The 27,340-nt window shown below is 47.2% G+C and overlaps 10 protein-coding genes across 10 annotated transcripts; 4 read left to right on the top strand and 6 right to left on the bottom strand.

Moving 5' to 3' along the window:
* Nucleotides 1–610: 610 nt before the first annotated feature.
* Nucleotides 611–2,022, top strand: EYB26_006569 (uncharacterized protein; the record flags this gene model as incomplete). The annotated part of the gene is made up of 3 exons (XM_054265845.1): nucleotides 611–703; nucleotides 775–1,098; nucleotides 1,252–2,022. The coding sequence occupies 3 exons, from the start codon at nucleotides 611–613 to the stop codon at nucleotides 2,020–2,022; spliced, it is 1,188 nt and encodes a 395-aa protein (XP_054121820.1).
* Nucleotides 2,023–6,684: 4,662 nt separating this feature from the next.
* On the top strand, nucleotides 6,685–9,044 carry EYB26_006570 (uncharacterized protein; the record flags this gene model as incomplete). Its single annotated transcript, XM_054265846.1, has 3 exons — nucleotides 6,685–7,408; nucleotides 7,465–7,760; nucleotides 7,827–9,044. 3 exons carry the CDS (start codon nucleotides 6,685–6,687, stop codon nucleotides 9,042–9,044), a joined length of 2,238 nt encoding a protein of 745 aa, XP_054121821.1.
* A 215-nt stretch (nucleotides 9,045–9,259) lies between these two features.
* On the bottom strand, nucleotides 9,260–10,392 carry EYB26_006571 (uncharacterized protein; the record flags this gene model as incomplete). The annotated part of the gene is made up of 2 exons (XM_054265847.1): nucleotides 9,260–10,162; nucleotides 10,225–10,392. 2 exons carry the CDS (start codon nucleotides 10,390–10,392, stop codon nucleotides 9,260–9,262), a joined length of 1,071 nt encoding a protein of 356 aa, XP_054121822.1.
* A 407-nt stretch (nucleotides 10,393–10,799) lies between these two features.
* Nucleotides 10,800–12,186, top strand: EYB26_006572 (uncharacterized protein; the record flags this gene model as incomplete). The annotated part of the gene is made up of 2 exons (XM_054265848.1): nucleotides 10,800–11,440; nucleotides 11,556–12,186. 2 exons carry the CDS (start codon nucleotides 10,800–10,802, stop codon nucleotides 12,184–12,186), a joined length of 1,272 nt encoding a protein of 423 aa, XP_054121823.1.
* A 1,435-nt stretch (nucleotides 12,187–13,621) lies between these two features.
* Nucleotides 13,622–15,555, top strand: EYB26_006573 (uncharacterized protein; the record flags this gene model as incomplete). The annotated part of the gene is made up of 3 exons (XM_054265849.1): nucleotides 13,622–13,957; nucleotides 14,031–14,417; nucleotides 14,476–15,555. 3 exons carry the CDS (start codon nucleotides 13,622–13,624, stop codon nucleotides 15,553–15,555), a joined length of 1,803 nt encoding a protein of 600 aa, XP_054121824.1.
* A 677-nt stretch (nucleotides 15,556–16,232) lies between these two features.
* EYB26_006574 (uncharacterized protein) lies at nucleotides 16,233–18,269 on the bottom strand (the record flags this gene model as incomplete). Its single annotated transcript, XM_054265850.1, has 5 exons — nucleotides 16,233–16,292; nucleotides 16,355–17,403; nucleotides 17,518–17,853; nucleotides 17,975–18,025; nucleotides 18,095–18,269. 5 exons carry the CDS (start codon nucleotides 18,267–18,269, stop codon nucleotides 16,233–16,235), a joined length of 1,671 nt encoding a protein of 556 aa, XP_054121825.1.
* A 1,324-nt stretch (nucleotides 18,270–19,593) lies between these two features.
* EYB26_006575 (uncharacterized protein) lies at nucleotides 19,594–21,335 on the bottom strand (the record flags this gene model as incomplete). Its single annotated transcript, XM_054265851.1, has 2 exons — nucleotides 19,594–21,092; nucleotides 21,173–21,335. 2 exons carry the CDS (start codon nucleotides 21,333–21,335, stop codon nucleotides 19,594–19,596), a joined length of 1,662 nt encoding a protein of 553 aa, XP_054121826.1.
* Nucleotides 21,336–23,860: 2,525 nt separating this feature from the next.
* EYB26_006576 (uncharacterized protein) lies at nucleotides 23,861–24,193 on the bottom strand (the record flags this gene model as incomplete). The annotated part of the gene is made up of 2 exons (XM_054265852.1): nucleotides 23,861–23,882; nucleotides 23,952–24,193. The coding sequence occupies 2 exons, from the start codon at nucleotides 24,191–24,193 to the stop codon at nucleotides 23,861–23,863; spliced, it is 264 nt and encodes an 87-aa protein (XP_054121827.1).
* Nucleotides 24,194–25,102: 909 nt separating this feature from the next.
* On the bottom strand, nucleotides 25,103–26,164 carry EYB26_006577 (uncharacterized protein; the record flags this gene model as incomplete). The annotated part of the gene is made up of 3 exons (XM_054265853.1): nucleotides 25,103–25,703; nucleotides 25,777–26,066; nucleotides 26,123–26,164. The coding sequence occupies 3 exons, from the start codon at nucleotides 26,162–26,164 to the stop codon at nucleotides 25,103–25,105; spliced, it is 933 nt and encodes a 310-aa protein (XP_054121828.1).
* Nucleotides 26,165–26,868: 704 nt separating this feature from the next.
* EYB26_006578 (uncharacterized protein) lies at nucleotides 26,869–27,282 on the bottom strand (the record flags this gene model as incomplete). Its single annotated transcript, XM_054265854.1, has 1 exon — nucleotides 26,869–27,282. One exon carries the CDS (start codon nucleotides 27,280–27,282, stop codon nucleotides 26,869–26,871), a length of 414 nt encoding a protein of 137 aa, XP_054121829.1.
* Between the last annotated feature and the right edge of the window lie 58 nt (nucleotides 27,283–27,340).

Raw genomic sequence — 27,340 nt, forward strand, 5'->3', positions numbered from 1 at the left:
TAGATCTCTTTATAAAAAGTGGCTTCAACCATAACTTGATCGATTAGATGAATAAGAACCTTCTCTGGTGCAGCATTGCGAGCAGCTTTGGGATTTTCGGTCCTTGCTCATTAGGTAGTAGGGTACATACATATATTGAAGCTGAAATTAGGGTTAACGTCCGATCCCCCACCAACCTCGGATTCGAGACTACCAATCAGCATGCGCTATTATGCGAAACCAGGTTAGGCTGGAATCCGTCAGAGGGCGGGTCTGACTGGATCCCATTCTTTGGAGTGAATCGGGTGAATAAGGGGGCCGAGTAACGAACTACCGGTATCCCATATTAGGGTCTTCGAACAACCCCCAATCGACTTCCTCACATGTTACCTTCTTTCCCTGATTTTCAATCTCTAGCGCTTACATATCCCATTTTCTTCGAAGATTGCATGCGGTTTTTGACCCGGGATATTACTTTCTTTAGCGCCTGAAAGAATCAGTGAGTGGAAAGCCTAAAATACGACGCTCAACCAAGAACGAGATGCGGTTTCGTACTGTCGAGCCTAAAACTAGAGCCATTTTGGAAAGTCAGAAGAAATCGAATTTGACAAGTGATATTGAGAGTTAAGAAATGACGAATAAAGTGTCCCGAACGAGAACAGGGGACCTCAAACAACGTAGATCCCGGCGGGGCTGTCGAAACTGCAAACTTCGAAAGGTGAAAGTAAGGACTTATCCCATGATAGCTTTCTCTGTTGCCTTTTTAATTTGTTCGTATCTAACCTGTACGGCTAGTGTGATGAGTTGAGACCGCACTGCCAGGGCTGTAGGACGTATGGTGTTTTGTGCAATTACGATGCGAATGTCCCTGAGCTGCAACTCTCGACTGAGGCGCGGCCTCAAAAACTGCTAGGTAATGGCGCTTTAGCTATGCGGAAAGTGTCGAGAGCACCGGGCCCGAATCCAAGGGTTTCTATCCTCAACACTGGCGCCATGGGTGGTTTTACTGTCCCTTTTGGGCTGGATCATAAACGTTCCAGGCTTCTTTACCATTTTCGCACTTGCATGGCACCCAGCTGGAGAGATGCTCGGGATGGATGCCTTCAGCTGGCACACGAAGTAGGTGAACATTGTCAACCCGGCCCCTGGTCATTGATAGCCTTTACCATACCCTTTCTTCCATCATACTTCCCTACCTTAGCTCTATGGTCATTACCGCCGGGCTTTTTCTGACCGCTGGTTTTTCGAACTACACTAACTCTACCTGTTAAGTATCCTTTTCTCATGCACACCATATTAGCTGTTGGAAGTGCTTATGAGCGTCATCTTACATCGCCACCAAACGTTCCCTCACGTCGGACCTTCTCTGAAATATCCAACTTTTCCCAGTCTACTTCTCTTCTCGGCGAGCAGCTGCGCAAGTCAATTGTACCACAAGCTAAGGATGCTATCTGGGCCTGTGCAACGCTCTACGGCGCTCTCTTGTTTGTCGCTGTGGATGCCACAAGTCCTGAAGAAGCCTGGCCACTCAAGGATTCTGCTTGTGACCTAGACTGGATCCCAATGGTCGATTCTAAATGGGTTCTCTGGAATCTTTTGGAGCCGATGCGCCCAGATAGTATATTCCGATGCCTGGCCGACACATACGCTGATTTACGTATTGACGCACCGCCAAACGGCGTTTATGGCGTTTCTCCATTGTTGGCGAGGCTGTGTGGGCTAGATGAGATGTCTACCGCTGAGACGAACCCATATTTTGAGGCGGTCCACGCGATTTCTCAACTCACTGGCCCGCCAGAGAGTCGCGAGTACCTTGCAAGAGTTCTTGCCTTTTTAAGTTGCATGTCGCAGTCTTTCAAGGCTTTGATGGCGAGCAAAGATGCTCGAGCACTACTGCTACTCGTGCTGTGGTATAACAAAGCGGGCCGAACTGTCTGGTGGATCGAAATGCGAGCCAGGGTAGAACGTCGGGCGATATGCTTGTATCTCCGACGATATCATGCTGATGACCCTGACATCCAAGAACTCCTTCGTTATGAATAAATGACATGCTCATTGACGTACATGTGGACTGCGTCGCTCGTTGGATGCCAACTGGGCTGCTGCATATTGTCTGCAATGTGCAACTCGATAATTCCAAGAATGAGTGACGGATTGGAGTGGTGTCCATTATATGCCATATCATGGATGGTGATGTTCGAAACAAGGCGACCAGGCGATGTGTTATACTTGCAATTGTACATGACTTGCAGGTTGACAAGCTGGCCAAGCTGGGAGTTATCAACATTGATGAGAAGAACATCACTTACGACGGATCTAACCCACGATGATCTTAGTTCTAACAACCAAGAATTCCAACGAGCCAACCAAGCAGCAAAGTTAGTCCCGGCTCACGACATAGTGGAGCAGCTGAGGTCAAGAAAATGATAAAGAATCTCTGAATCTCAGGTGCTTGATTCAGCTTCTCCCCCCCAAATACTTTAACTATTTAATTGCCAAACTTCCCAGCTCTTTTACTTGATACTCTTCTCACTTCCCATCACCACTTGTATATTATCCATCTCGGCAATATCTTGGTAAAAGGCACAATGGCATCAGAAAAGCATCTCCCTCCAAATCACCATCTGGCTCAGCCCCGAAAACGTCCCCAAATTCTTCGAGTCCCTTCTTCCAGTCTACGAAAAGGTCATCGCAGAGCCCGAATGTACCTTTTTCGAATACTACGAAGATCTCGCAGAACCAGGGAAGATCTCGTGGGTGGAGAATTGGTAAGTATCATACAATCTGGAGAAGTTTCATTGCTTGGAAGTTGCTCATAATTTAAACGCATGTCTGAATCTGCGGAATGATTAATCCAGGTACATTATTTAGACAACCTTGTTAATGTTTTTATGTCGCTTTGCGGAGGGGGTTGGAGCCAATATCGAGCGTAACAGAATCAACTTCCAAAGGAATATTACAAAGAGTATTTCGCCATTACGGAGCCCATGTTTCTGAAACCACGGGAGTTCAAGGTCTTAAAGCGCGTGGGGGCACCGTATATATTGTTTAGAGGGAGAATGGCGGACTGAGAGAGTGATTGGGAATGGATAATGGTCCTAGGGCTGTTCATGTAGCCGGTCCCATATCAAACATATTATCAATATAGAAATGTTTTTCTTTGTCAAGGTTTCTTTCATCGAGTGTCATCTACCTACATGTAAACAATGCTGGAGGAAATCTTACACGTCACGAAACACCCTGTTATCCGTGATCCATGCTGATCGATCAAGCCGGATAATGTCAAACATCAATATAAAAGCCTGGTCGGATTATATACAAACTTGAAAACCTGCCAACCATATGCATTTCATCGAAAATCATGTATATAGATTGATAAGCACGTAGAGAAATGCTAGTTAGAGTTACAGGCGGATAACTGCATATAAACGAAGCATGTACCTCGACAGATTCGTACATCATCGCTTACAATCGGGCACCTCTTTTCAGCCGCCTACACGAAGCCTAATGTAACCTAGGGCAAACCCGGCGTATATCCTAGCCATCGAAACAGGTGAATAGTCATCACACCAATCGACTGCCCTCCAGAACAATTCTCCTAGGCTGACATTTGCACCAAAAACCCGTAAAATATCGACTGATTCGGCCAGATGCATAGAAATACCCGATGGACCACGTCAGAACCTACCTGACTAGTGATAGTTTAGGTTCTCATGTCTGTCGACTCGAGTCCAGCTCGTGGGTGCAGTTGCAAGGTACTTTCGAACCTGTCATTTTTTTTTTCCGTCATGGTTCATCTCGATTGAACCTTGTACTCTGTAGTAGGTGTATTTATGCTAGTGTTCTGTTAGTGTAATTTCGTGGATTGTATTGTAATGTGATGGTATTTGGTATTGTATGTTTACAGGGCTTGTATGTGTATGCAGTGTCAATGCATGCCGTAGATCAGCGTCGGCTGTTTCCAGTTTGTTGGAAATAATTTCCATTTTCTGATTGATCCCCTCGCATCGACCTGTATAGTTACTAGTTGATAAAAGATTATGTATTCTTAAGTATCACATTTTTTCGCCAGAGACATTGATTCTAAGGTCGGGCAACAAGATGAATTTGGTCTAATCTAAGGATTTAGTCAATTTTGCTATATTCTTGAACCCATTTTCAACCTCTCGCTAGCTCATTATTAGTCGATGAAATTGGATAGTTCAGATTATGCGGCAGCATTCGTGTCCCGGTTAATATTCGAAACTTTATCGACGGTACTGGTGCCATTGATATCGTTCATTAGAACGTTGGAGAGATAAAGGCCTCGATTTATGGCGACTACGTACTATGACTGACTATGAAAGTTGCCATGAGCGTGTATTGTCAACCGTTTACATTGGGTACATGGGATACCCCTGAGCAGATGGCATCTACTCACGCCTCCTAACTCTATCCAATCTCCCCAAGCGTACTCGTACTCCCACTCAATATCCCCACCAGCGTCGGCATCATGCATTCGCTTAAATAAAAAATCAGACCAGATTTGTCCGTTATAGCCGTGATATCCGGCTGTTGCTTGGCTTAAGCCAACCAAACAAACCATACCAGCATATCAACACATCCGTTCTCTAGGAGAACCTCTCCTATCCGGGTTTAAGACGGGATTATGTGACTGTCTGAACTTATAATTTCATGGCGGATTGATCCACAATTGAGATATGGTTACAAAATTACCTTTTTTTTTTTGTTGTACTCCGTAGGTAAACTAATAATTCAGATGGTTTTAGCGCTAAACTGGTTTCAGTGAGTGGCGAAGTTGTAACAGCCAATGGAACGTCGTAGACGTAAGCAGATCTCCACTTATTTTCTAGTCCTGTTTTCCTATTTAGGAGGTTTCCACATTAGGAAATTTTGCCTAGAAACTGCAAATCTCCATTGAACCCTATTGCGTGTAGAGGGATATAAAGAAGAATAAAGATAATCGATTGGTTGGCAATATCTTTTCACGAAATTGCAAGATCAAGCAACAGCGTAGTGGAACTTGAAGATCGTGTTATCGAGACTCGTGAGGAGAACGGAGTTCCCGTTGTTCATGTCCGTAAAAAGGTAGAGAAAATAGTGACAGGAATTCGGCGTGTATTAGTCTTCATCGCCGTTTTTTCTGCGAATCTGCTAGTTATATGGTCTCGACAATACTATCCTCGCCGACATCCAGGGCGCGATAACGGAGACCTTATTCCATCGGCTTGGCGTTGGCTTCGCTCCTGGATGGTCGGTTGATAATTTCGGTCTGTCCAGAACATTAGACAGAATAAAAATAGATTGGAATAGTGGGATATTCTTATAGATCAATTTTGTGTATATTAATACTTTGATATTAATTGTTTCCAGTCTGAAAAACGTGCATACAATCTGCATGGCGTATGGTATTAATACACCCGGTATCGATACGCGGAGCATGATACCGTGACAATACAGATGCCTTGAATCATGACTAAGCCGTATTATACAACTTATGACTTAGTTGCTCGGATTGAACTTTCTTTCAACTTCCAGCTTCTCGTCTTCTCTTTTGGCCATAGACAACATTTTGTCAGAGAAAACGGAGTAAACCAGGCCAGGAACATATATCTATCTTCTTTGGTCCGACCACGTTCAACACGCCGAGTCCCATTCCTCCGCACCGGGTCTCGTGTTCCTGTCGCTCACATGCTGACTGACGTTGCACAGTCTGGTCCGGCTTGCTAACCGTGCGTCTGTCTGAAAGGGCTGCATATGCAAATCCCAGGCGAGCGCATTCAGCCGGAGAGCATCTCGACAATCCGATGAGTCGTGAAATATTCAGCTGGTATGTATTTGGTTTTTTTAATGTGTCCTCTGTCGTACAAGATCCCTGGCTCTGCCCTGTTGCTATCTATATGACTGTTCATCTTCATCTTGATTACTTTGTCAACCTTGCGCGCCTAGGAGATTGAAGTTCTCTTGTCGCTTGTCTTAGACAAAGTTACTTCCAGATCATATGCTCTCCCTGACTCGAGTTGAAGTACCTTTTCACCGTTGTTTCAATGTATATGGCAATCGGTACTTGCCGTTGTCTTGCCCCCACCTGGCCACCGCCATCCCGTACCTTGACCGATTCAATCGTCTGATCGCAGCCATCTGACCCGGCACCTTATTCATTCTTGTGTTAGAGACATGATGGGAAGGGCTAACACTTGGTTCATTTAGCTGACTTATCTTCACGATTCGAGGTATTTATTGCATTGCATCCACTACTCGCCGGTCTCTGGTAGGGTCGGTTGAACCATCTGGCTGTGTTTGATTGGCTGGTGCAAGAGAGGCGTGCTACGATACTCACCGGAGGCTTTCTGCTTTTTGTTCTTATAATCTTGGGTTTTCCTCTGTTCAAAGTTCTGTTTCCTCAAACTTCCTCAGTCACGGCCGTCCAGGAATTAGCACAATTGATGGTCAAGGAGCCGACTTGATTGTAACATTGCCCGCGGATGCGAGCCAGCCTGCGGCCTATGGTTTCCAATATAGGGGATTTCTTTTGTGCGATCACCTTTGCACAATCAAAAGTTCTGGGATTTGCAATTTGATCTAATTTGACATCATCATGTCAGCACCGCGATGGATAGCTCTTCGAACAGTCGACTCGGATATCTAAAGACAAATGGGAAGCGATAACGTTTTCTACAAGCAACGGTTTACCTATCAGAAACCATGGAGGAAACACTTGGTACCGGATTCGACAATATCCGCGCTGCTATCATGTCACCGACAAGCTTCTCGGCCCAAATGAATGTCGCACCGGTGTCTGTTCATACAGTAACCAGGCTCAGAAGTCCCTCGTTCATAAGCCTGGCGGGAGTAGCCGTCCCGTTCAATGCAGTTCAATCGGGGTCGTTTTACAGCCCACCAAACTTTCTCTCTCAGAATGGCCCTACTGCTGTAAATTCAACCGAAAGCAGCGATCACGGCCATAGTCCAGCTTCTAGCGAAGAGACATATATCAGCTCACATGACGCGAGATTTTCGGAGTCCCTGGCAAGTTCTGAATTGGCCACTGTGGCTTTGACTGATTTTGTCGAAGATCCAACCACTCGAATGGAAGCTGACAAAGATACTGGAGGCGAGCTACATGCACGTTCGCAGTACGACCTGGTAGAGGAGGTTTCGTCGCCACAAAGCGGATCCGATGGTTACGAAAGCGATCCAGACGATACTCGCAAGTTTTATACGGAAATAGAGTCCTATACTGTAATTGGAGATGACGGTTATGATACTGTCGATTCGGAATACTATGACACCGATAGCGAATACGACCCTTCCAATACGGGACAGATGTTAAGATCTATCAGTCGTTATGACCATCGCTTCCATCACTACTGGCACGTACAGCAGTCAGAATTAGCCGAAACTCATTTTGACACTCCGTTACAAACTAGTAAGTCAATGCCTGATTTATGAGTTGTGATCCTTACTGAGACCTTGTTTTTAAAGCACAAGAGCGAAATTTCACGGTCGAGGAATTTATTCAACGCTGGCTACATGCGTCGCTCTCCAAAAGCCCACATGTTCCACCCCGGTTTCCTGGCCCGTCACTGGAAGCTGCGAATGTCTCTGAGTGGTTGAGGCCTGCGAAAATAATTCGACCTCAAACCATCGACTCTGACGAATTTTATGACATTCAACAGATTCCATGGCACTCAAAGCTTGGTGTGCGCCGTGAGGATGCTCGTTTGCTCCGTGATGCGTGGTATCATCCATATACTAATCTCGATTTCTCAAAGAATAATGTATGCGCTTTTTAAATCTATCCTTCATATGACTTGCAGTTTGTCTAACAAGTGACTAAAATCTAGCACTCACACGCTCTGCTAAGGGTGGAACGTTATTTTACCCCGAAAGCCCTATATTCGGACTTCAAGGCTACTATTGAACATTTTCAATTGAGGAATCTGATGGCAGTCACCTCGTTTAATACCATACAGTTTGCACATGAATCCAAGTTGTTGACATGGACACCGGATTACAAGTACGTGCGATGTACTATGGATCTTTCTCGACCGCCAGTTGAAACCGGCTTTCAAGGCGCAGTCAAGATTTCGACGATGCAAGCGAAACATGGAATTTCTGTCGCGGGTGGCTTTGGCGGCGAGTATTGCATGCACGTCAACGGAAGCCAAGCTGAAAACACACATGGATTTGTTACTCGTGATGCCAACGGGATTACCAACAATATCGATGTAATTCAAAGTCGAACAAGCACGTCCCCGTTGGTTGTATTTGCTTCTAATGACCAGCACATTCGAATTCTCAACCCTGTGGTAAATAAATTTATCGCTGATCACGAACTGCCTATTCCCGTCAACTGCTCAGAAACGTCGGCTGATGGTCGAATGCGCATTGTTGTTGGCGACTCAACAGAGGCTCTTGTCCTTGAGGCTGACACTGGCCGTACCCTCCGGCAACTTCCCGGGCATCGTGACTTTGGTTTCGCCTGTGCTTGGTCTCCGGATATGCTACATATAGCGACGAGCAATCAAGACAGGACAGTAAACATATGGGACGTGCGTATGTGGCGACTCCTTCAGACCATGAACTCCGATCGCGCTTGTTACCGCTCCTTGCGATTTTCCCCCGTTGGCGGTGGACCCCGTACACTCTTGATGTGCGAGCCAGCAGACCGCATATCTATTGTTAATGCTACAACATACGAAACCCGACAGGTGCACGAATTTTTTGGTGAGATCGGCGGTGCAGATTATACATTGGACGGTGGATCGATCTGGGTTGCCAACACGGATGAATTGTTCGGTGGATTTATGGGATTTGACCGTATGCAGTACTCTCAGAAGTATTCTTCTTCCGGGTCGTCGTCGAGAAGCCGTGAGATTGGTACATTTGAGGAATATGAGAAAACAAAGTTCGGGCCGGGGTGGTACTCCAATCTGCCACAAGAATGGGTCAATGAAGCTGGGCTGGAGAATGACACACGATCTGCTCTCGGCCAACGTGAAAGGGACCTTCGAAGTTTCAATGGATTGAGTGATGACGCTAGAGATTGTTTGCTACTATGATACGCAATCTATGCACAGGACTTGTGCACTTTACAATACGAAGAATTATCGTCGATAACAAGAATGTCACAGTATACGGAAATTGGATTATCGAATGAAGAAATATATCATTCTGCAAAATCACTTGCGCACATTGATTCAAAGACGAAACCATGAACTTGGATACATAGAACATTGAGCAAATTCTCAAAAGGAGGCAGCCAATAAGCAATTGCTCAATCCTGATCAATCCTGATCAACACTTTGGCAAAGTGCTTCCTCTCCTTGAGTCTCCTGTATGCATCCTTGGCCTCTGCCAATTCAAATACCACGTCATCCACAGCAGGTACAATCTTCTTCTCGTCTATAAAACGGATCACCTCCTTGAGCTGAGTCCTGTTCCCGCCAAGGAAACCCCGGATTATACAAGTATGGAACAAAGCCATGTATATAGGGACATTATCAGCCAAGCCTCCGACCTGACCTAACACCAATACCTGACCATCCACGCGCACAGCCGCCAAAGACTGAGGCAGAGTCTCGTTTCCTCCAACATCGACGACGATGTCAAACCCTCGTCCTTCGGGTGTGAGACGTCTAGCCTGCACGCCCCAGTCACCAGGGTTGGAGCGGTAGTTTAGCGTATGAGCTGCACCCAGCTGCCGGAGTCGAGCAGCTTTATCTTCTGAGGAAGTGGTAGCGACGACAGTAGCACCAGCAGCTACAGCGGCCTGCAATGTAGCAATACTCACACCGCCAGTACCCTGAACTAGTACCCATGTCCCCGGTCCAGCCTCTCTACCTTTCAGACCGAACAACGCATTATATGCAGTTGGCCAATTACACGTCAAAGTTGCCCCAGGCAACCAATCTAGGGACTTGGGGGCATGTACCAGGGCCTTTTCGTGAAAGACGCCCATAGACCTCAAAGTTCCGTCCGTTCCTTGTCCCATCATGTACGGAACGTCCACGACGGTGGAAAATGCGTCGTCGCCAGCAGACTCAGCTAGTCTGGGACCGGAATAGGTAACGACGCGATCGCCAGGAAGGAATTCATGGACTGAAGAACCGACTGCTTCCACGGTGCCAGCGCCGTCGCAGCCGGGGACAATTGGGGGAGTTATCGGTCCATTGACACCCTATCCACCGCAGTTAGTAATGCTCTTTATAATGTAGGTTGAAAAGGGGTGGGGATTTATACAATTGGACCAGCAATCACCAGTTCACGATAATTGAGACTGGCGGCATGTATCTTGACTAGAACATCTGTAGGCCCTAACTCATCTGCTGATGGCACAATGACATTTTGTTGATATTCAAGTGAAGTCTCGAAGCCATCTTGGCTGTTAAGAATCCATTGTCTCGCCATGTTGATTTGGTATGCTGGTTTTTGTTTGTAGAAGATGAACAATTAGAAGGCGATGAGATTTCTGAGGTCGATGCACTCGTACTTATATGTCTTCGATCATCGCTCCTTTTCCCAATACAGAAAATCAATCTTGTATCCTCACTCTTGCCACACCTTTGGCTGTCTGGCCCTGTGAGGGAGCCTGGGATGGAAGATAACTAAGTTAGTTAAAACTGATTTTCCCCAATAGGAAAATCAATTTCGAATTTCGGCCATCAGCCAATCGAGGCTCTTAAATCTGACCCACATTTAGTCTTGATCGATTAGTAATGGCCCTAATGGAATGACATCTTCGTACTTCTTTTCAGCCTCAGCATCTCAAATTTTTAGAATTGATTTTCTATAATAGGTATAACCAAAAAAAAAAAATGGACGATTTTGTGTTCCTAAACACAACCAATGCTCCGGGCCTATCCCCAGAGGCCGCAAAACGAGTGAGGGGCCACATCACCAAGTCCAACTTCGCCAAACGCCGACAGCGAATAATAACAGAGAACCCAGATGTGAACAAGGAAAATAACAAGAGGAATAACAAGAACAACCCTTCTAAGAATAGATTGAGTACGAGCACAGACGTGCGGGCTGCATCATCAGACCCAACCCGTAACAACAAAGACCTCCAACTCCTCATTCTTCTCAGCTGTCTAAACCCGCCAACCACCAACCCCTCCGAAGCAGAATGGGTAGACCTCGTCGCCTCCGAACAAGCTTTGATCGAAGCAACCATGGCCGTGGGGATGAGGCACTGGTCCCCTCAGCCATCATGGCAGTTGCAGGCGGATTTCCGCTCGTCAAGGGCTCTCACTTCTATTATTAAACAAATCAGCTGGAAACAGACGTACACGGATGGATTTCTGGCTGCTATTATGACAATGGCGTTTGGAGCGAGATTGCTGCCTTCGCATGAGCAGGCGTGGGATGTGCATGTTGATGGACTGGTGCAGCTTATCAATGAAAGGCGGTTACGCAGGATAAGGGAGCCGGGGTGGTTTTGGGATGGTCTCGTACTGTGAGTTTATCGCTTGATTTTTCGGGTGCTTGGAGGGGGGGAGAGATGAGGCTGATTTGGGAGTGATTAGGGATGCGGTTAATTATATTTTTAATTTTCCGAGATTTTGGCATAGGAAGGTTATTGATGTGATCGGTGATTCTGCTGGTGGCTTGAGAGTTCGCCAGGTTGCGGAGATATGTGAGGGCATTATGGAGCTACGCAGGTCAATTAATCAAATGTATCATACGAGCCACATCGATACCCGATTTGTCGCTGAAGATATAGACAAGGAGGCGACGCGACTGCGAGAAAAGAGTCAAAAACTTGGGAAAAGCAAGAAAAACAAATACGTCTCTGCCACCGCGCTCACCCTGGAGTTAATCGTATGCCTTCTCTGGCCAACGGACTCGCAATTAGGGTACACTCACAACCTTGCCAAAGACCTACAACAAACAACCTCTCAATTGCCAAAAATGCCTTGCCCCTATATGGACCTTACGTCCTGTCAGTTCATCATTGGTGCCGTCGCTGCAGAACACGGCTCAAGTACGAAGACCTGGTTTGTCGATAAATTGACTAGCGCGGCTCGCGCAATGCAAGAACGCGGTTGGAGTGATGAGCCATTTGAGATTTTGCAGAGGATGCTGAGAGCTGATGAGAGTCTGATGGGGTGGTTTGGGATCGAGGGAGGCAGGGATGGTATTAGTAAGGGGTATGAAGATATGTTGAGGCAGATATTGGCTCCTTTGAAGAAGGGCTGTTGAGGCATCTGCCCGGCGAGTATTTGAAGGGCTTTGCATGTTTAGTGGGTGAATACATACTACGCAGGTCGTAATGCATGTCAGCGCCGGTCTCGCATCAAATTGAAAGGCAACGACATGGCGGATTATGGAGAAAAGCGTTGAGGACAAAATTACGTCCTGAAGTCCATATCCATGGAAATCACAACTAGTGGAAAGACCATTTTTTATCTCGACGATGAATTCGGTGTTCACGGGGCAATTCGATCTCCGAGCGCATCAATTGTCCAAAATGGGACTAGCTGGTTTGGACGAGTCATGATTTTCATTCGAACAATTTACTTAAGTACTCACTCTGTTAGTTGACTAGTACATAACTATGTAACTAGTTAAGTTAGCGCTTACACTTTTGCATTAAGGCCGCTAACTAGTTATTCCCAGCATGATACGCACTGCTCTCTTTATGATCTGATCGTAAGGTCTTACTCGCTACGTAGTACGTAACACACAATACTACATAAGCTTTCGCGACAATTTTGCCTATTTCGGTACTTGGATTGTTCATCCGATCTCTCAAAATGAGAAGAAATAAGGTTTCGAGGGATTAAGGTTGACCCTCTCTTTAAAGTGAAAAATGCAATTCTCAGCACCTTACAGGCCAGATAGAACTTCGCGCGGTCTGAAGTTGTTCCGATAGCCTCAGAAGAAAGCTGAGAAGACTCTAAAGAACAATCTAATCTCCCCGAGTCCGGCCACTCACAGCCCTTCTCGCCCAACAAATCGGTGCTTAAGGCTTGACTCCACGTGTCCGGATTAATCTTTGATTCGTCCAAATGTTCTGCAGGCTGCAACTCTTACACGGAATCGATACGAGTCCCGAGAACCGAGCTACGTGCGTACTCTGTTTGCTAACCAAGTCCTATGTCGTCTAGACAGCCAACACCCACAATATAGGGGCGGTTCGATGTTGCAAAATCTGTTGAAAAATTGACAGCCGAGACTGAGTGCCGAGATTTTCTGCCCTGCAATTATTGACAGATGACAGAAGGGCCAATCATCGCCCTTGATTTCCTTGAGCTGGTGAATTTGGGTGCCTAGAGCCTCTGTTTGAGTGTTCGGAAACCGGTGCAATTTGATGCTTGAGATGACTGTGTTTGTTGTTGAGCATGAAACGTCATGGAGTATGGTCAATTATCATCAATTATAAAGATGCAGAAGCCTCGCTGGTGTTGCTGTAGTAGTCATTACAGTCACTCAATGATTTCAGCAACAAGATCTTTTTAGACATTCGAACGAATTGCAATTTTTTAGTCTCAGAAATCTGAACATCTTCAGCCGCTGCGCCAGGCCCGTCGATTAAACCCCACCCTTTTTAATTCCCCCTAGAGATTGATGATCATTGATCGCGACTTTTCCACATCACCGTCTGTCTATAGATAATCTTTTCCGAATACCAGGAATGGATGATAAGTCGACCGCGCAAGCCGGTCAATTGAGTGATGAGACCTTGAAGGATAACGCAAGTGCAGGCGTCTCAACTGCAACCCTCAACTCACCCGAGCAACCTTCAGAGATATTGACCAACAAAGAAGTGTTTAACGACAATTCAATCCAGACCGAAGTCAATAATGAAATAGCTAAAGTTGACGCCGCCGATTCCAAAGGCGAAACTGCCTCTGAAAATTCCACAGGAGAATGGAGATTCACAAGACGTGCCCAACTCGTCTTTGCTACTCTTGCGACGTTGTCGCTCATGGTTGCTTTGGATGGCACTTCTATATCCGTTGCGCTTCCTGTATGTGTCCCTTTCCATGCTGCCATCACGTCCCGCTGCGGTCGCTTGCTGATAATTGACAACCGGGAAATAGATCATCTCTAATGCCCTCCATGGAACCGCCATTGAAGCCTTCTGGTCCGGCACAAGTTACCTTCTCACCTCCACCGTTCTACAGCCTCTCTTTGCCTCTTTATCCAACATTTTTGGCCGCCGACCAATTATGGTTATCAGTATAGTGCTGTTTTTTGTTGGATGCCTCGTTTCTGGTCTAGCAAACAACTTTACGACCATGCTTGTTGGTCGATCAATCCAGGGTGTTGGAGGTGGTGGTATCTTGGCTCTCACTGAAATTATTGTCACTGATATTGTGCCTCTGAGGTTGAGAGGTCAGTATCTGGGTATCTTGAACGGAATGTGGACTATCGGATCTGTGGCGGGTCCGGTTCTAGGTGGTGGCTTTTCGGAGAGTGTTTCTTGGGTATGTTCCATCTCCCCCTCGTCCTTCTTTTTATTGTTTATACTGAGACTGTCCCTAGAGATGGATTTTCTACATCAACTTCCCCTTCGCCGGAGTCGGTCTAGTCATGACCGTGCTTTTCCTCCGCCTCAACTTCATTCCGACCTCCCTTCTCGCCAAACTGCGACGAATCGACTACATCGGCGCCACCATCTTCATGGCCAGCACGACGTCATTCATGATTCCTCTGTCCTGGGGAGGTGTGCAGTATTCGTGGTCGTCCTGGCGTACTCTAGTCCCACTCATCCTTGGTTTCGTTGGCCTGCTTGCGTTCGCCTATTACGAATACCGTTACGCTGAACACCCCATTATTCCTCTGGAAATCTTCACATCCAAGACTGCTACGGTGTCTTTCATTGGTACTGTTATTCAAGGTCTTGTGCTTTGGTGCGCTCTTTACTTTTGCCCGCTCTATTTCCAGGCCGTCAAGGGTTATTCACCTACTATGAGCGGTGTGGCTATCTTCCCCGACTCATTCACCGTTGCGCCGAGTGCCATGGTCGCTGGTCTCATCATCACTAAAATTGGAAAATACCGCTGGGCAGTCTGGGTTGGCTGGGTTCTCACCACCTTGGGTTTCGGGTTGTTATGCGTTCTCCAAGTCGGCACCAGCATCCCCGGTTGGATCTTCCTCGAGTTCTCCGTCGGTTTCGGGTTGGGTGTCATCTTTCCCGCAGTAACATTCGCAATCCAGGCATCCGCCAAACACGAAACACTCGCCATGGCGGTCGCAATGACCAGTTTCTTCCGTTCCTTTGGTCAAGCAATCGGCGTGGCTATTGGTGGTGTCGTCTTCCAGAACAGAATGTACGCCAATCTACTGCAATACACCGAGCTTGCGCCTTATGCGCGAGAATATAGCCAGGATGCAGCGGGTCTTGTGCAGGTTATCAATGCCATGGACGATGGACCCACAAAACATGACCTCAGAACGGCGTTCACGGACTCGCTCAGGATCATCTGGGTTGTGTGCTGTGTATTCTCGGCTGTTGGTTTTGTGTTTTCCTTGTGGACAAAGGAGTATGATGTTAATCAGGCTTTGACGTCGGACCAAGGGTTGCGGGATAAGCACAAGCCTGCTCCCTCGAGTGATGTGTAAGAAAAAAAAGAATCATCCTTAGCGAAAACAGAAGCAAGAATACACGTGTGGCGTGTTATTATATTATCTCTTCTCCTTTGTAGGGTGTCTGTGGTTTATACAACATTTAAAACGGCGTTTATATAGATTTATATGGAGCATTTACATAATATTAGATAATATAACTATTGCATATTCAATCCATCGATCCTGTCCATTAGTTCCGAAAGCGAATGGCTCAATACAGCCAATGCCAAATACCTACTACAATACATACACGCATGCGAAAGTCAGTTCGCCTCGAGCCGAACGACGACGAACGCTCCCTAAGAGCCTCCTTCATGAAACTGTATACGACAAACACAATGGGAACTCGGAATCAACAGAGAACAAAAGGGGTGTGGTACGGAGAACCCTGATTGGTGGACTCAGATGAACCCTCAACCCGAATATCTCTCTCCACTTCTTGGTGTCTTCTGTGACATTCAGAAGGGCATTGATGGCGTTTTTAGAGGTTATTAATTCGATTCTGAGAAAATTATATCACAGGATTGATCGATCAATTATGTTCTATACTAATTGGCCTCTGCACTCACTTGATCTTGAAGATATCTACGGGGGGGGGACTTAGGAGGAAATTAGGGCTAATCATGGTCATCTGACCAGCATGCCAGCATCACATTCCCAACCACAAGATCTCAATGAAATTTAACAGTCATCATAGTTCCATCAACAGGTTTGGAAGTGACGTTTCGAGTCTATCCGTCAGTCCTGTTAGCCATGTATTTATATATAAAAAAAAGATTGAAAGAAGACCTACATTATATAACTCCTCCACAACCTCATACTGTCCATATTGATTCAGGATAGGTTTCTTCTCCTTCTCAGATAGTTTTGCGGCCCCAAGACCGACTTTGGTAAAGTCGTATCGACGAGCAGCCATAGCCAGGATGATTCTCGCTTCTATATTTGCCACTTCCTGGCCAATGCAGTTTCGTGGGCCACGTTCAAATGGCCGCCAGGCACTTACAGGCACTTTGCCATCTTGTTTAGGCTTATCATCTAGGGGCACCGTTGCAGGGATATCCTCGCTAGATCTGGTGTTGACATCTCCAAGCCAACGTTCTGGAATCCAGACATTGGCTGTTTCGCCGTATACCGCTGGATCGCGTTGGATTGCATAATGGCAAATATACAACACCATTTCATCAACACAATAGCTTCCGTTTTTGGTATTGAGTGTGAAACCACTGCCCTTTGGGGCCAATCGTGCTGAGGCGGCGGGCGGGTATAATCTCAATGTTTCCTTAATGACGGCGGATGTGTAGGTCAGTTTAGTGAGGATATCATTTTCATTGTTCGCCAGAATTTGCGAAACAATATTCAAATCCGTGGTGCCTGGACCCAAAAGCTGGTCTAGCTCTGCGCGAAGCGCTGCCAAGGCTCGTGGAGTTCGCGATAACTCATAAAAGGCCCATTGAAGTAGTACCGATGTTGTGTCGTGACCGGCAAAAAGGAAACTCTTTAGTGAGTCCAGTTTTGATTGCATCAAGTCAGGCGTTAGTTCTTCAATCCCCTGCAGACTGAGTGTCAAAACACTTCTATCACCCCCTTTCCCCCCGGTTTGCGTTGTGGTTTTTTGGAGTTTTTCGAACCGTGATTGAATGATTGGCTTGACAACCTTGTCTACCTTGTCACTAATCCGTTGTCTTTTAACTCGATTGAAAGGGGTCATGAGCCATTCTTTAATTGAACCATCGAAATTTCCGTCGTAGGTCGCTAGAAGCTCGCGGAAGTATCGTACAAAGTCATGGTGGAGACTCGGGTCATCTTGTTGGCAGTTGAAATCCTCATTCATGATAACGGTGCCTGTTTTGAATTCTTTTAGTCATTACCTTGGACTAGAATTATCCCAAAAGCAATTGCGATGTTCTGATCACAGGTTCTTCGGACCGCTTTGGCGAGAATAAGTGAACGACATACCAATTACATCAAATGTAAGAGAAGTGCAGTACTCCTCCAATGCAAACTCTGTGCCATTCTCCGCTCGTTTATCGAGTCGCTCAAAAAATCGACGAATTTTCTCAACAATTTGAGGCAGTAGCGTATACAAATGCGCCGTTGAAAACGCTCCGTTAAACCGTCTGCGAGTATTCTTCCAATCTTCACCGTTAATTACTATTATTGATTGTTTCCCAATGAGATAGTGAAGCAATCCTATCGTTGGTGATTTGGGCACACTGTATTTGAAAAGGGCGGAAGCTCTGGAGAGTTGTTCGGCGATTTCATGGGACATCACAAATACCAGTGGCGAGAAGACTGGACGAAAATCCAGCACATCTAGCAATTCCCCCCCCCCCAAATGAGAAGGCCCGAATTAGCTAGCTAACACAAACTAATGTATCTCCTCTCCATTGCGTAGTCAGGCTTCTTCACTTACAGAAGCCAGGATGGTTGGGAATTTCCTTTGAGAAGGCGAGAAGGGTATAATCTACCAGCAAGCATAAGTCGATCAACATTCGATCAAAGTCAAGCCAACCTTATAAGGGTATCAACTCACCAATATGTCTTTTACGGTTTTCCCTAACACGTTCACCAAAAGTTTTGGCGTGTCCCCATAACAAGGATGGCTGTGCGCGCGGTAAATGGGCCAGTTGCTCATATCGTATATAACGAAGTCTTTTGTATACGTAGCCCAGAGCAAGTACAGCGATGATTAACCCGATGTAGAACATTTTTGCTATGCAATGGGGCCTGTAGTCTTCTTGAAACGTTACTCAGAATCGTTGACACAAGGACATTTCTACGTAGTAGGGGCATCGAAATTCTACGCGAACTTTCTCGAGGGAGTCTCACGTTACACAGATCAGGCATGTAATGCATACATCCATGCATACAACGTACAGCACCGCTGGCGGGGCTCGGAACTGGCTTCGATGTCTTTGCTTTGAAGCTGGTCATTCTGTTCCGACCTAATTTCAGCTACGCATAATTCCTACAGCTTGCTTGCGTTGATTGCTGGTGACAGGATTTCTCCCACCACTCAGCCAGCCACGCCCAGAATTGTCAGCCAGGAATCATGCCGCCTAGCCTGGCCGCTAGTGTTGTGCACGGACAAGTAGAAAGTGAAGTGACATCAGGGTTCATTTCAAACTCGACTACTGATTGGCTTGTTGAATCTTCCCTGTGAATATCGGCATCAACCACCCGGACTATTTTCGAATGCCCACCTCTTTGAAAGTAAAGGTCATTTCGCCTGGTCGAATAAAACATTATTAAGCGTACGACGGGGATATAAGTTACTTGGAGTCGCGCAATTGCAGCAAGGAGCGGTCCTTAGCACTACGTCCTATACATGGACAGCACGTAGTGACGGCACCACCACGCCCAATTCGCATATTTGTGACTCGGATTACTTGTATAACGTTCTTTATCGATACTTCACATCTTTAAACGGGCTTTCTCCGCATATTCAATCTGTTTAGCCTAGTACGAAGTACACCTAGCGACTCGCAGACGTTGTTAGGGCTTGCTTGTTTGTAGTCCCTAAACGGTAAGCTTAGTAGTCAATCTGTTGGAGAACGAGCCGCACTTGGTTACTTTAGGGTTTTTAGGGTTTGAGGAGTCCACATGGAAGCACAATGTTATGATTACCTTCTTGAGAGGTTTCTGACTAGGTACCATCTTAAAAAATTGTCGGATCTATGATTCTTATAGTATTAGGGCAGTTTCAACATCAATGCAACGAGCTTAATCGTGACGAACTCTTCCTACGGATTAATGTAATATATATAGACACACAAGGGAATTTCACGACAAGAAGCAAATCAAAAAGAATCACACAAATATATTACCAGTAACGAATTGAAGGACATCGAAAGGTTTAATCCAAGGAGAGAGTTATTTTAAATGACAAGAAGAAAAGGTCCAAATGGGTAGTAGTAGAAAAGAAATATCTCTCAAAAACGCCGTGCTGAATCAAGCGAAAGTAAATCCCTCAACTTGATATAATTGTATCGTCGGTTGATTGAGGAATGAACTGCTGATCATGGATTGAGCTTACTGGGCGCCGGAGAGCATATCGCTGATACCCCAGTACTGTTCAACACCGAAGGAGCCAGGGACCTTCCAGTTGTCGTTCTTGTAGGAGAATTGAGCGGCGATCGTACCAATGGAATTGCGGATAGCGTCCATGGCAGCCTTTTGCTCGGCAGGACCAGGAATAGCCTTACCATTGCTGTTACCAGCGGTGGGCCAGCCAGACTCACCAACAAAGACTTGTTCGTTCTTGCAGATGCCCTTGAGAATCTCAACCTGGTTAGCAACAAAGTCACCAACCTCATGGGCGGCGATGTTGCCGTTGAAGAAGGCCTGGAGGTTGGCAGAGGCAAAGTCAACAGCACCACAGAGGGTAGCTCCAGCCTCCTCCCAGATGTTGAGGGGCTCAGTGAGGGTGAATTGACCGCTGTAGCCAGCAGCCTTGATGGTAGCCGCGGCGGAAGACACGAAACCAGCGAGGTCAGAGGCAGAGCAGAAGTGGTCAGCGAGAGCCTCGTTGTCGAGAGAGATGAACTCAATACCCGCCCAGCCGTTAGACTGACCCCAGTTGACAATATCGCTGACCTGGCTGGAACCAGAGCTGACACCGCTAGAGTCAATGTAGACACCGAGAATGACCTTAAGACCCAATCCAATGGCCTGGGTGGCGACGGTCTCCAGCTGGTTGCAGTCGGTAGAGTACATGCGGATAGCGTAGAAGCCGTTGGACTGGATGTTCTTAAGCTCAACCAAGACAGCTTCAGCGCTCATGCAAGCGCCGGTGTCATGAGTGTAGCCGGTGTAGGTAACGGCGTAGTTGTCATGCTGACCCAAGCCACAGCCAGTGGAGGGAGCAGAGGGCTTGGAGGGAGCAGTGGGAGCAGAGGTCGAGCTGGAAGCAACTGGTGCGGGAGCGACAGGAGCGGGGGCAGCAACGGCGGTAGGAGCAGCGGGGGCAGGAGCAGGAGTGGAAGAGGCGGCGAAGGGGCACACGTAGGTGTATAAAGTCTCCACAACGGTCACAGTCTGCTCAGGCTGGGTGTAGGTACCAGGAGTCACGGTGGCGGGGGTAGGGTAGACAACGACAGTGCTGGCGGGAACGGTGGTGGTGATGGGAGCAATGGTGTAAGTACCGGCAGAGGGGCAGACATAGGTGGTGGTCTCAATGACGCTGGTGAAGGTGCTACCAACGGGCTTAACGGTAGCATAGGGGCAGACAACAGTGGTGGAAGTCTCGACGACAGTGGTCACACCACCAATGGTGTGAGTACCACTGGGGAGGACGGTGGAGGTTGCCTCAGGAACAACGGTGGAGGCAGAAACAGTGATAGTGGTGCCTGGGATGGTGTAGGTGCCAGGGGTAGGGAAAACAGTCACTGAGTTTGTTGGGAGAGGGACCACAGGAGTCGAGGAAGATGATGCCTGGACGGTCACGGTGCTGTAGCTGGTGGACATCAAGGTAGTGGTGCTGGTCGAGGTAGTGGTGGGAGCTGGGCTAGGGACCGGTTGGACCGAGACGACTGTTTGGTCAGTACGCTAATATCTAATATCTTGGGAGAAACCGCCGGCGCGAGACTCCATCAATGGATCGAGTACTCACGAGTAGGAGCACCCCAGTAGGTGACGACGCTGGTGTAGCAGCCGCAAGACTCCTCAGCCTGAGCACCACGACGGTGGAGGGCAGCATGCTGGTGGTGACGGTGTTCGTGGGCCATGGCCGATCCCATCAGGGCGGCCGCGGCGGTCCAGAGAGCAGCCTTCATCTTCGATGTCGATTATGCGCTTAATAACTTCCAAATTGCAATACAGATAATGTTTTTTCCGCCCTTTTCAATTTTCCTTGTCGTAAGGAGTGCCCGCTGAACGAGTGAAGCGGTGGTCAAACGATGAGTCGTGATGCTCGTAGAGAAAGGTGTGAGAGGAAGGAGAGAGAAGTCAGAGAAGAAGGAACGGCAGAAGGGCAAGTAAAGAGAGTAAGAGAGTAAATGAAAGAGCGACTAGCGTGGACACTACAACAAGCAGCGAGTCGGGCCTCAGGGGCTGGCGGCCAGTCGTTGTGCCCCAATGGGGAAACCTCAATTTCACGCTGGGCCGGGATTCGCCCACGGCGCATGGTGGCTTTCTTAGGCCTGTATTTAATACTAGAGCAAACTATTAATACGCTACAAACTTCGATGGTGCTTTTAGCGGCCATACATAGCGTTACCCGCCAAGTTACCACTTTATTAAGCGGCGCTCTGGTCAGGCACCGGACAGCCGTGATTGGCTGCGACTCAGGCTTTGACTTAAGTGAGGGAAGCATGCTTTCAGTAGTTCCCCTGTCTGGAGTAGTAGCACTAGCAGTATGCTCAGTGCCTACCTTAGCGTATACGTACTGACCGCTAGACTAGAGCACAACAAACAGTCTGCTCATAGCACTCTACGAACTCTCCTCGTAGTTTGTTAACAAATGAGTATTAGCACAGAGAACGTGCTCCGTGTTGATATTTTCGGACGGGCTGCTAGGATGTTGTGTGATGGCTCGGTTGAAGGAAGGTTATCAGATTGAGCAAATCAGCAGCCTGCGGAGAAACAGCGGTGGCGGTGCTGATTGGATTACGTACTCCGTCGTCGACCAACAACAGCAACAGTGCCAAAAGGGGACCGCCGACGCGGCTTCTGGTTGGCTGGGTAGCCGTCATCTGACCCGCGTGCTGCCCGTTCCTGGCGCTAACCCTTTTGGGGAACCAGGCTCCGTCTTGGACTGAGCATGTCCCATTTCCGCCCGTTCATCTGCTCAACTCTCTGTGCCTGCCTACCTCGACATGAATGCCACGTACAGGGTCTGTCTGTCGAGCGGGCTGTCTCTGCTACTTCAGAGTACTATGCAAATAGACAACTCACAATGAGCTGTCCTCCTCGTTTCGAAGCAATGACCTCTCAGTGTCCACAGGACCTGTCGTACAGTCACAGGAGTCGAATCATGAATGAACAAGCGCCACCTGCCGATCCCCCCCGCGGTCTCAATCCTACTTTGTACAGCATATGTACTCTGTACAGAGCAGAGTACGGAGTATGTACTACGGAGTACCTACCACATACATGTGTCTAGGCTCCCGTGCGCGCTATTTGAAGTGGTGGCTCAGTCCTCTGCCTCGAGCAATTGGCCCACTGCATCCGCCCTCGCTTTGTTGTCCGAATTTCGCTCCACTCCAGTAGTACAAAACAGCATGGAGTTCTGCTAGGCTCTGGCTAGGCTCCTACTAATACGTAGCAATAACTTAGCGGCGCCAAGGGCCAAGAGCTTGTCATTCAGACGCCATCTGCATTCACGGTTCTTGCCAATGAGCCATGCAACCTGAAACACGAAACGGGTGGCTCAGCGGCAGATGTAGAAATTGATTGAGGCTGTGAGTAGCACCGAGTCTACAGTACGACAACGTCAAACCCCAAATCCATTCACTTGATCAGGCTTGTGAAGAATATTCGATGCAAACCAAGATCCTGACAGGAAGGATTACCCCTCTCGGCCACTAGCAAGCTCTCGACTCGTCGTACCGACTAGTTCGTAATGGTCAACGATGATCCTAATTTCGTGAACCAGGCCAGACTCGTCTCTTCAAGTCCAGAATTTGGGGATCTGACGTCTACTCTCGTAGTATGTATGCAAATCGCTCGTGTCCTAGCACTCCTAGTTCCGTGCTAGTCGCTGCTAAGGAGCTTGTTTTTTGGTTTTGTTTTTTCTATTTGACGATGATCGACTTACCGTAACCTTCTGTGGAGTGCAGGGATGACGTGCGTCGATTTTCGGTGGTCTCACGATCAGCTCAATGACTCGTGTCAATGAACCTGCCCAGTGCTTAAAAAAATTATCTCGGTCATGAATAGAAGGCTGATGATATTTTAGATAGCCACAAATGTTGTTTACAACTACTGCAGAAGACAGTAGAACTTTTCATCGAGAGACCACCATTAGCGAGCGTTGCTTGATGGATATATATACAACAACCCGACACATTGTTCTCGCTCAGAACAATAGCCTCTCGCAATATGGCATGGATACATACTAATCGATCGTGGGAAACTTTGAGAGGTTAACATGATGGATAGATTTGCACTCCTTGAACACCGAGCTTAAACACTAATGATAACGCTAAACAAGATACAGCACAATAATCAGACAGCCTTATATACAGCCTTAGGGCCCGTCACTGCGGGCTTTCCCTCATTCTTCTTCCATCCATCTCATCAACTTCGATTCTATACCGTTATAATATCCAACTCGGTCCGCCAATCGCCATCATATCTCCTACTTGCTTCCTGAGATGAATCTATCACAATCAGCTTCATTTCCCAAAAAAGCTCACAAAAGATGACGAGAAGGGAGGGAAAGAACATACCCACTGAGCCACCCCAGCAACGACGCATTATTATGTCCATGCACATCCTCATCAACAACATGTCTGCCTGCCCATCCACCGTCAACATTGTAATGTTTCATGTCTTGCAGCCCTGAGAATAGGCCACGACCAGCGGCGTGGCGCCGTGTGCCTTGTGTGGGCGAGGTAGAGCGAACCCAGTAGTTGATGCCTGGGTTGGCCATGGATTCGGTTGGGGAGTGGTGCTGTTGTTGCGAGGGCATTGTTGGTTTGTTGTAGAGGCTTGCTCTCTTTTTCTCTGTATATGTGGGTGTGGGTGGTGTGAGATGAGATGCTGCTTGAGATGAGAGTTGAGTGTGGCAAATTCTTGACGCTAGGCACTTAAGATTTGATTGCTCGAATTGACTGTATTGTTTGTGATTCTAGGATACAAACTTCATCTCTCAGAGTCTGCCGACAGGTGCCTTTATATCTTACACACTCAGGTCCAGCCATGCATTGCAGCTGTCGGAAACCTTCGGAGCGACCCAATGATCAAAAAAGAGATCATATGGATAGGGTGCCAATTTTTCCGTTTTGAAAAGGAAAGTATGACGTTTGGAAATTCTAAGAAAATAGACGAAAACCCCAGAATTTGGTAGATACATGATCTGGAAACGGTGGTGTTGTATGTATGCATTTGATTCGGCGCCGAGATCCCGAAAATGGTTCGTTTCCGAACGTCATACAACCCAAACACCAGAGTTGGCGGGTGGCGAGGTGTATCCGAGCCTCAAAAAAAAGAGAAAAAAAAATTTTTTTCGCCAAGAAGGGTTTCCATGCGATCACTGAACGGATTTCATCTTCGCTACATATATACATAACACACCGTAGCCTGCCGAGCAAAAAGGACTTGATCTGGGTTATAACACGTTGAATTGGGCCCCTATATATCTAGCTTCTAGGTATACGATACACAGATGAATAATACAATTCTAAATCCCTAAATTTGTCATTGAGCTGCTCACTATGCTATACTAAGCTACGACGTATCTAGGTATGTAGCTGAGCTGTTAACTGAGCTAGCTGCTCGCGATATGAATTTCTGCTTTTTAGGGCTAGCGCCAACGACAACATGCCATTTTGTCCCTAACGCAAAGTTCGGACTCCAGTAGTAATATCACATCATACGTTCATTTCACATACGTCAGCTTAGTATCTATCCCAATTTTGGTAAACTCATCCAAATTCTCCTGGGAAAGCCCCAACACCTCATTATCCAGTCCTCCTCCTGTATTACTACTACTACGACCAGTACTCATCTCGAAAATTTCCGGATCATCGGGAAAGAATGCACGCGAATAACTCAACCTGACCAGCCCAACCATGTTACCAGCCTTGAACATGTCTTGCCCAGACTTCCAGCGGTCTTTGGCCGTGGTATGCGGAAGCTTCCAGTCTTCCAGGTTTGTGCCAGTCACGCGAAGAACGGATTGCAGTATGTCCTGCTGGGATAGTGTGAACGAAGAGATGTATACGGTTCCGTTCTGAAAGTCTGCAAGACTCGCGGCGCTCTTATCATCTTGATGGGCATAAGGTGAGATTGGGAGACTAAGAAGAGCAGCCACTGCCTGCCCAACCAGCGGCATAGTCGATGTACTAATTCTCGTCTTCCCATCATCCATAATCACCAACGACCGCTTATCGAAATCGAATCCGAACCTGTTCGGCCCACCGCCCAGGCTGAACTCATACCAGAACCCGCATGCAAGACCAACGTAATTGCAGCCAAGCCTTTCGATGTGTTCTCGAAATTGAACTTTGCCAGCACCGACTATGGTGTCTTTCCCCCTTGGCCACGTCGAACGGATCACCGCCAAACTCGTTGGGTAGGATCCATGCCACCCCGGCAGCGGCAGCGGCGTCGATGAGGTTGTGTTGTATTTCTGGAGGAGCTGTAATGTTTAATGTTATGATAAGGACGTCTTGGTCCTTGAGTGCGTTGACAAGGGAGTCGTGGTTGTTGTAGTCGACCTTGATGACGGTTACGCCTGAGGGGAGGATGGGGTTGCTGTCCGGACGAGTGAGGGCTGTGACGATGTGTTTTCCTGTTGATAAAATGGAATGGGTTATATGTTTACCTATTCGTCCTCCTGCCTAACTACTCGTTAGCTTTTTCACGAGATAGAAACCTGGTAAGACGACATGCATACTCCCACGAGAGCGATCTTCCCCACGTAGTTTTTGTGGCCCATCTTTATTTTCTGTTCTTTTTTTTTTCCGTCGTTTTTTGGTTCAAAGAAAAAAGACGCTATAACGTTTATTCATATTCAGAATTGCGATTTATAAATGCATGCAGTTTGCAACTCACCCCGGTGATAGTCGGAGATGAGGGCTGAACACCTGACTCATCTGGGAAATCACAATAAAAACCCCAATATCATCTAGCAAGGACTGCCATGAAAGTATTCCTGAGACTTGAAATTTATTAATCAAAACATTTATGCATTGCAGCGAGACTAGGTGCTCAACTACCTCCACATTTGGGCAGTACTCCAAGTTCCAATTTCCAATCATCATCCTCAACAACGCTATCGTTAACCCGGAATACAACTTTCTCTGGGGAGCCCGAATAATCAGGCCAATGTGGAATGCCTGCGAGGCCATGATTATTAGGATCAAGATCATGAATATGTCCAAATTCGTGCCAGTGACGAAACAACGGTAGATCAAGAAGCTGCATAACCCCTAAGCCAAACCGCTATGGCTGCATGGCCTTCCTTCTCAGCGAAAAATGCAGCCTGACCTCATACTGATGCCAATCCCTCTCGATCACCATATGCATTCAACAGCAACTGTAACATGTCTAGATGGCCATGTTCAGCAGCTCCATCAATTGCTGTCCTGCCACCAATTGGCGATGGCGCGGCTGTAACATCTGCACCTCGCTCCAGGAGTTTCAATCGAGTGGAATGTAGCCATGAATAGCAGCAGCTTGAAGTGCAGTTACTCCATACTCCTCTGCTGGAAGAGCGTTTACGTCCGCTCCATGTTCAAGGAGAAGTTCAGCAATTTCAAGTTTTTGGTGTATTATGGCCTCTTGTAAAGGTGTTCCTATTTCCTTGGTGGCAGGAATGTTCACCTCAGCTCCATTCCGTAGTAAGAACTCAACCTTCTCAGCGGAATCATTTCCGGCGACATGTTGCAGTGCTGTCGTTTCGGTATCAGGATTCTTGGCATTTATATCGGCACCCGCATCAAGTAACAGATGAAGCAGCTCTATATCCGCTGTGTCCCACGACTTAATCCATGTTAAAGACTTTTCAATCCGGCCATAGTAGTGATTCCCTGTTGTTTGTGAGATGAGCTCCATTATTGTCGGAATATCGATCTCACGATTCAGCGCTACTGCGCTCAACGCGTAGCGAACG

Source organism: Talaromyces marneffei, chromosome 5 (genome assembly GCF_009556855.1).
Source record: "Talaromyces marneffei chromosome 5, complete sequence".
In the NCBI taxonomy this organism is placed as follows: domain Eukaryota; kingdom Fungi; phylum Ascomycota; class Eurotiomycetes; order Eurotiales; family Trichocomaceae; genus Talaromyces; species Talaromyces marneffei.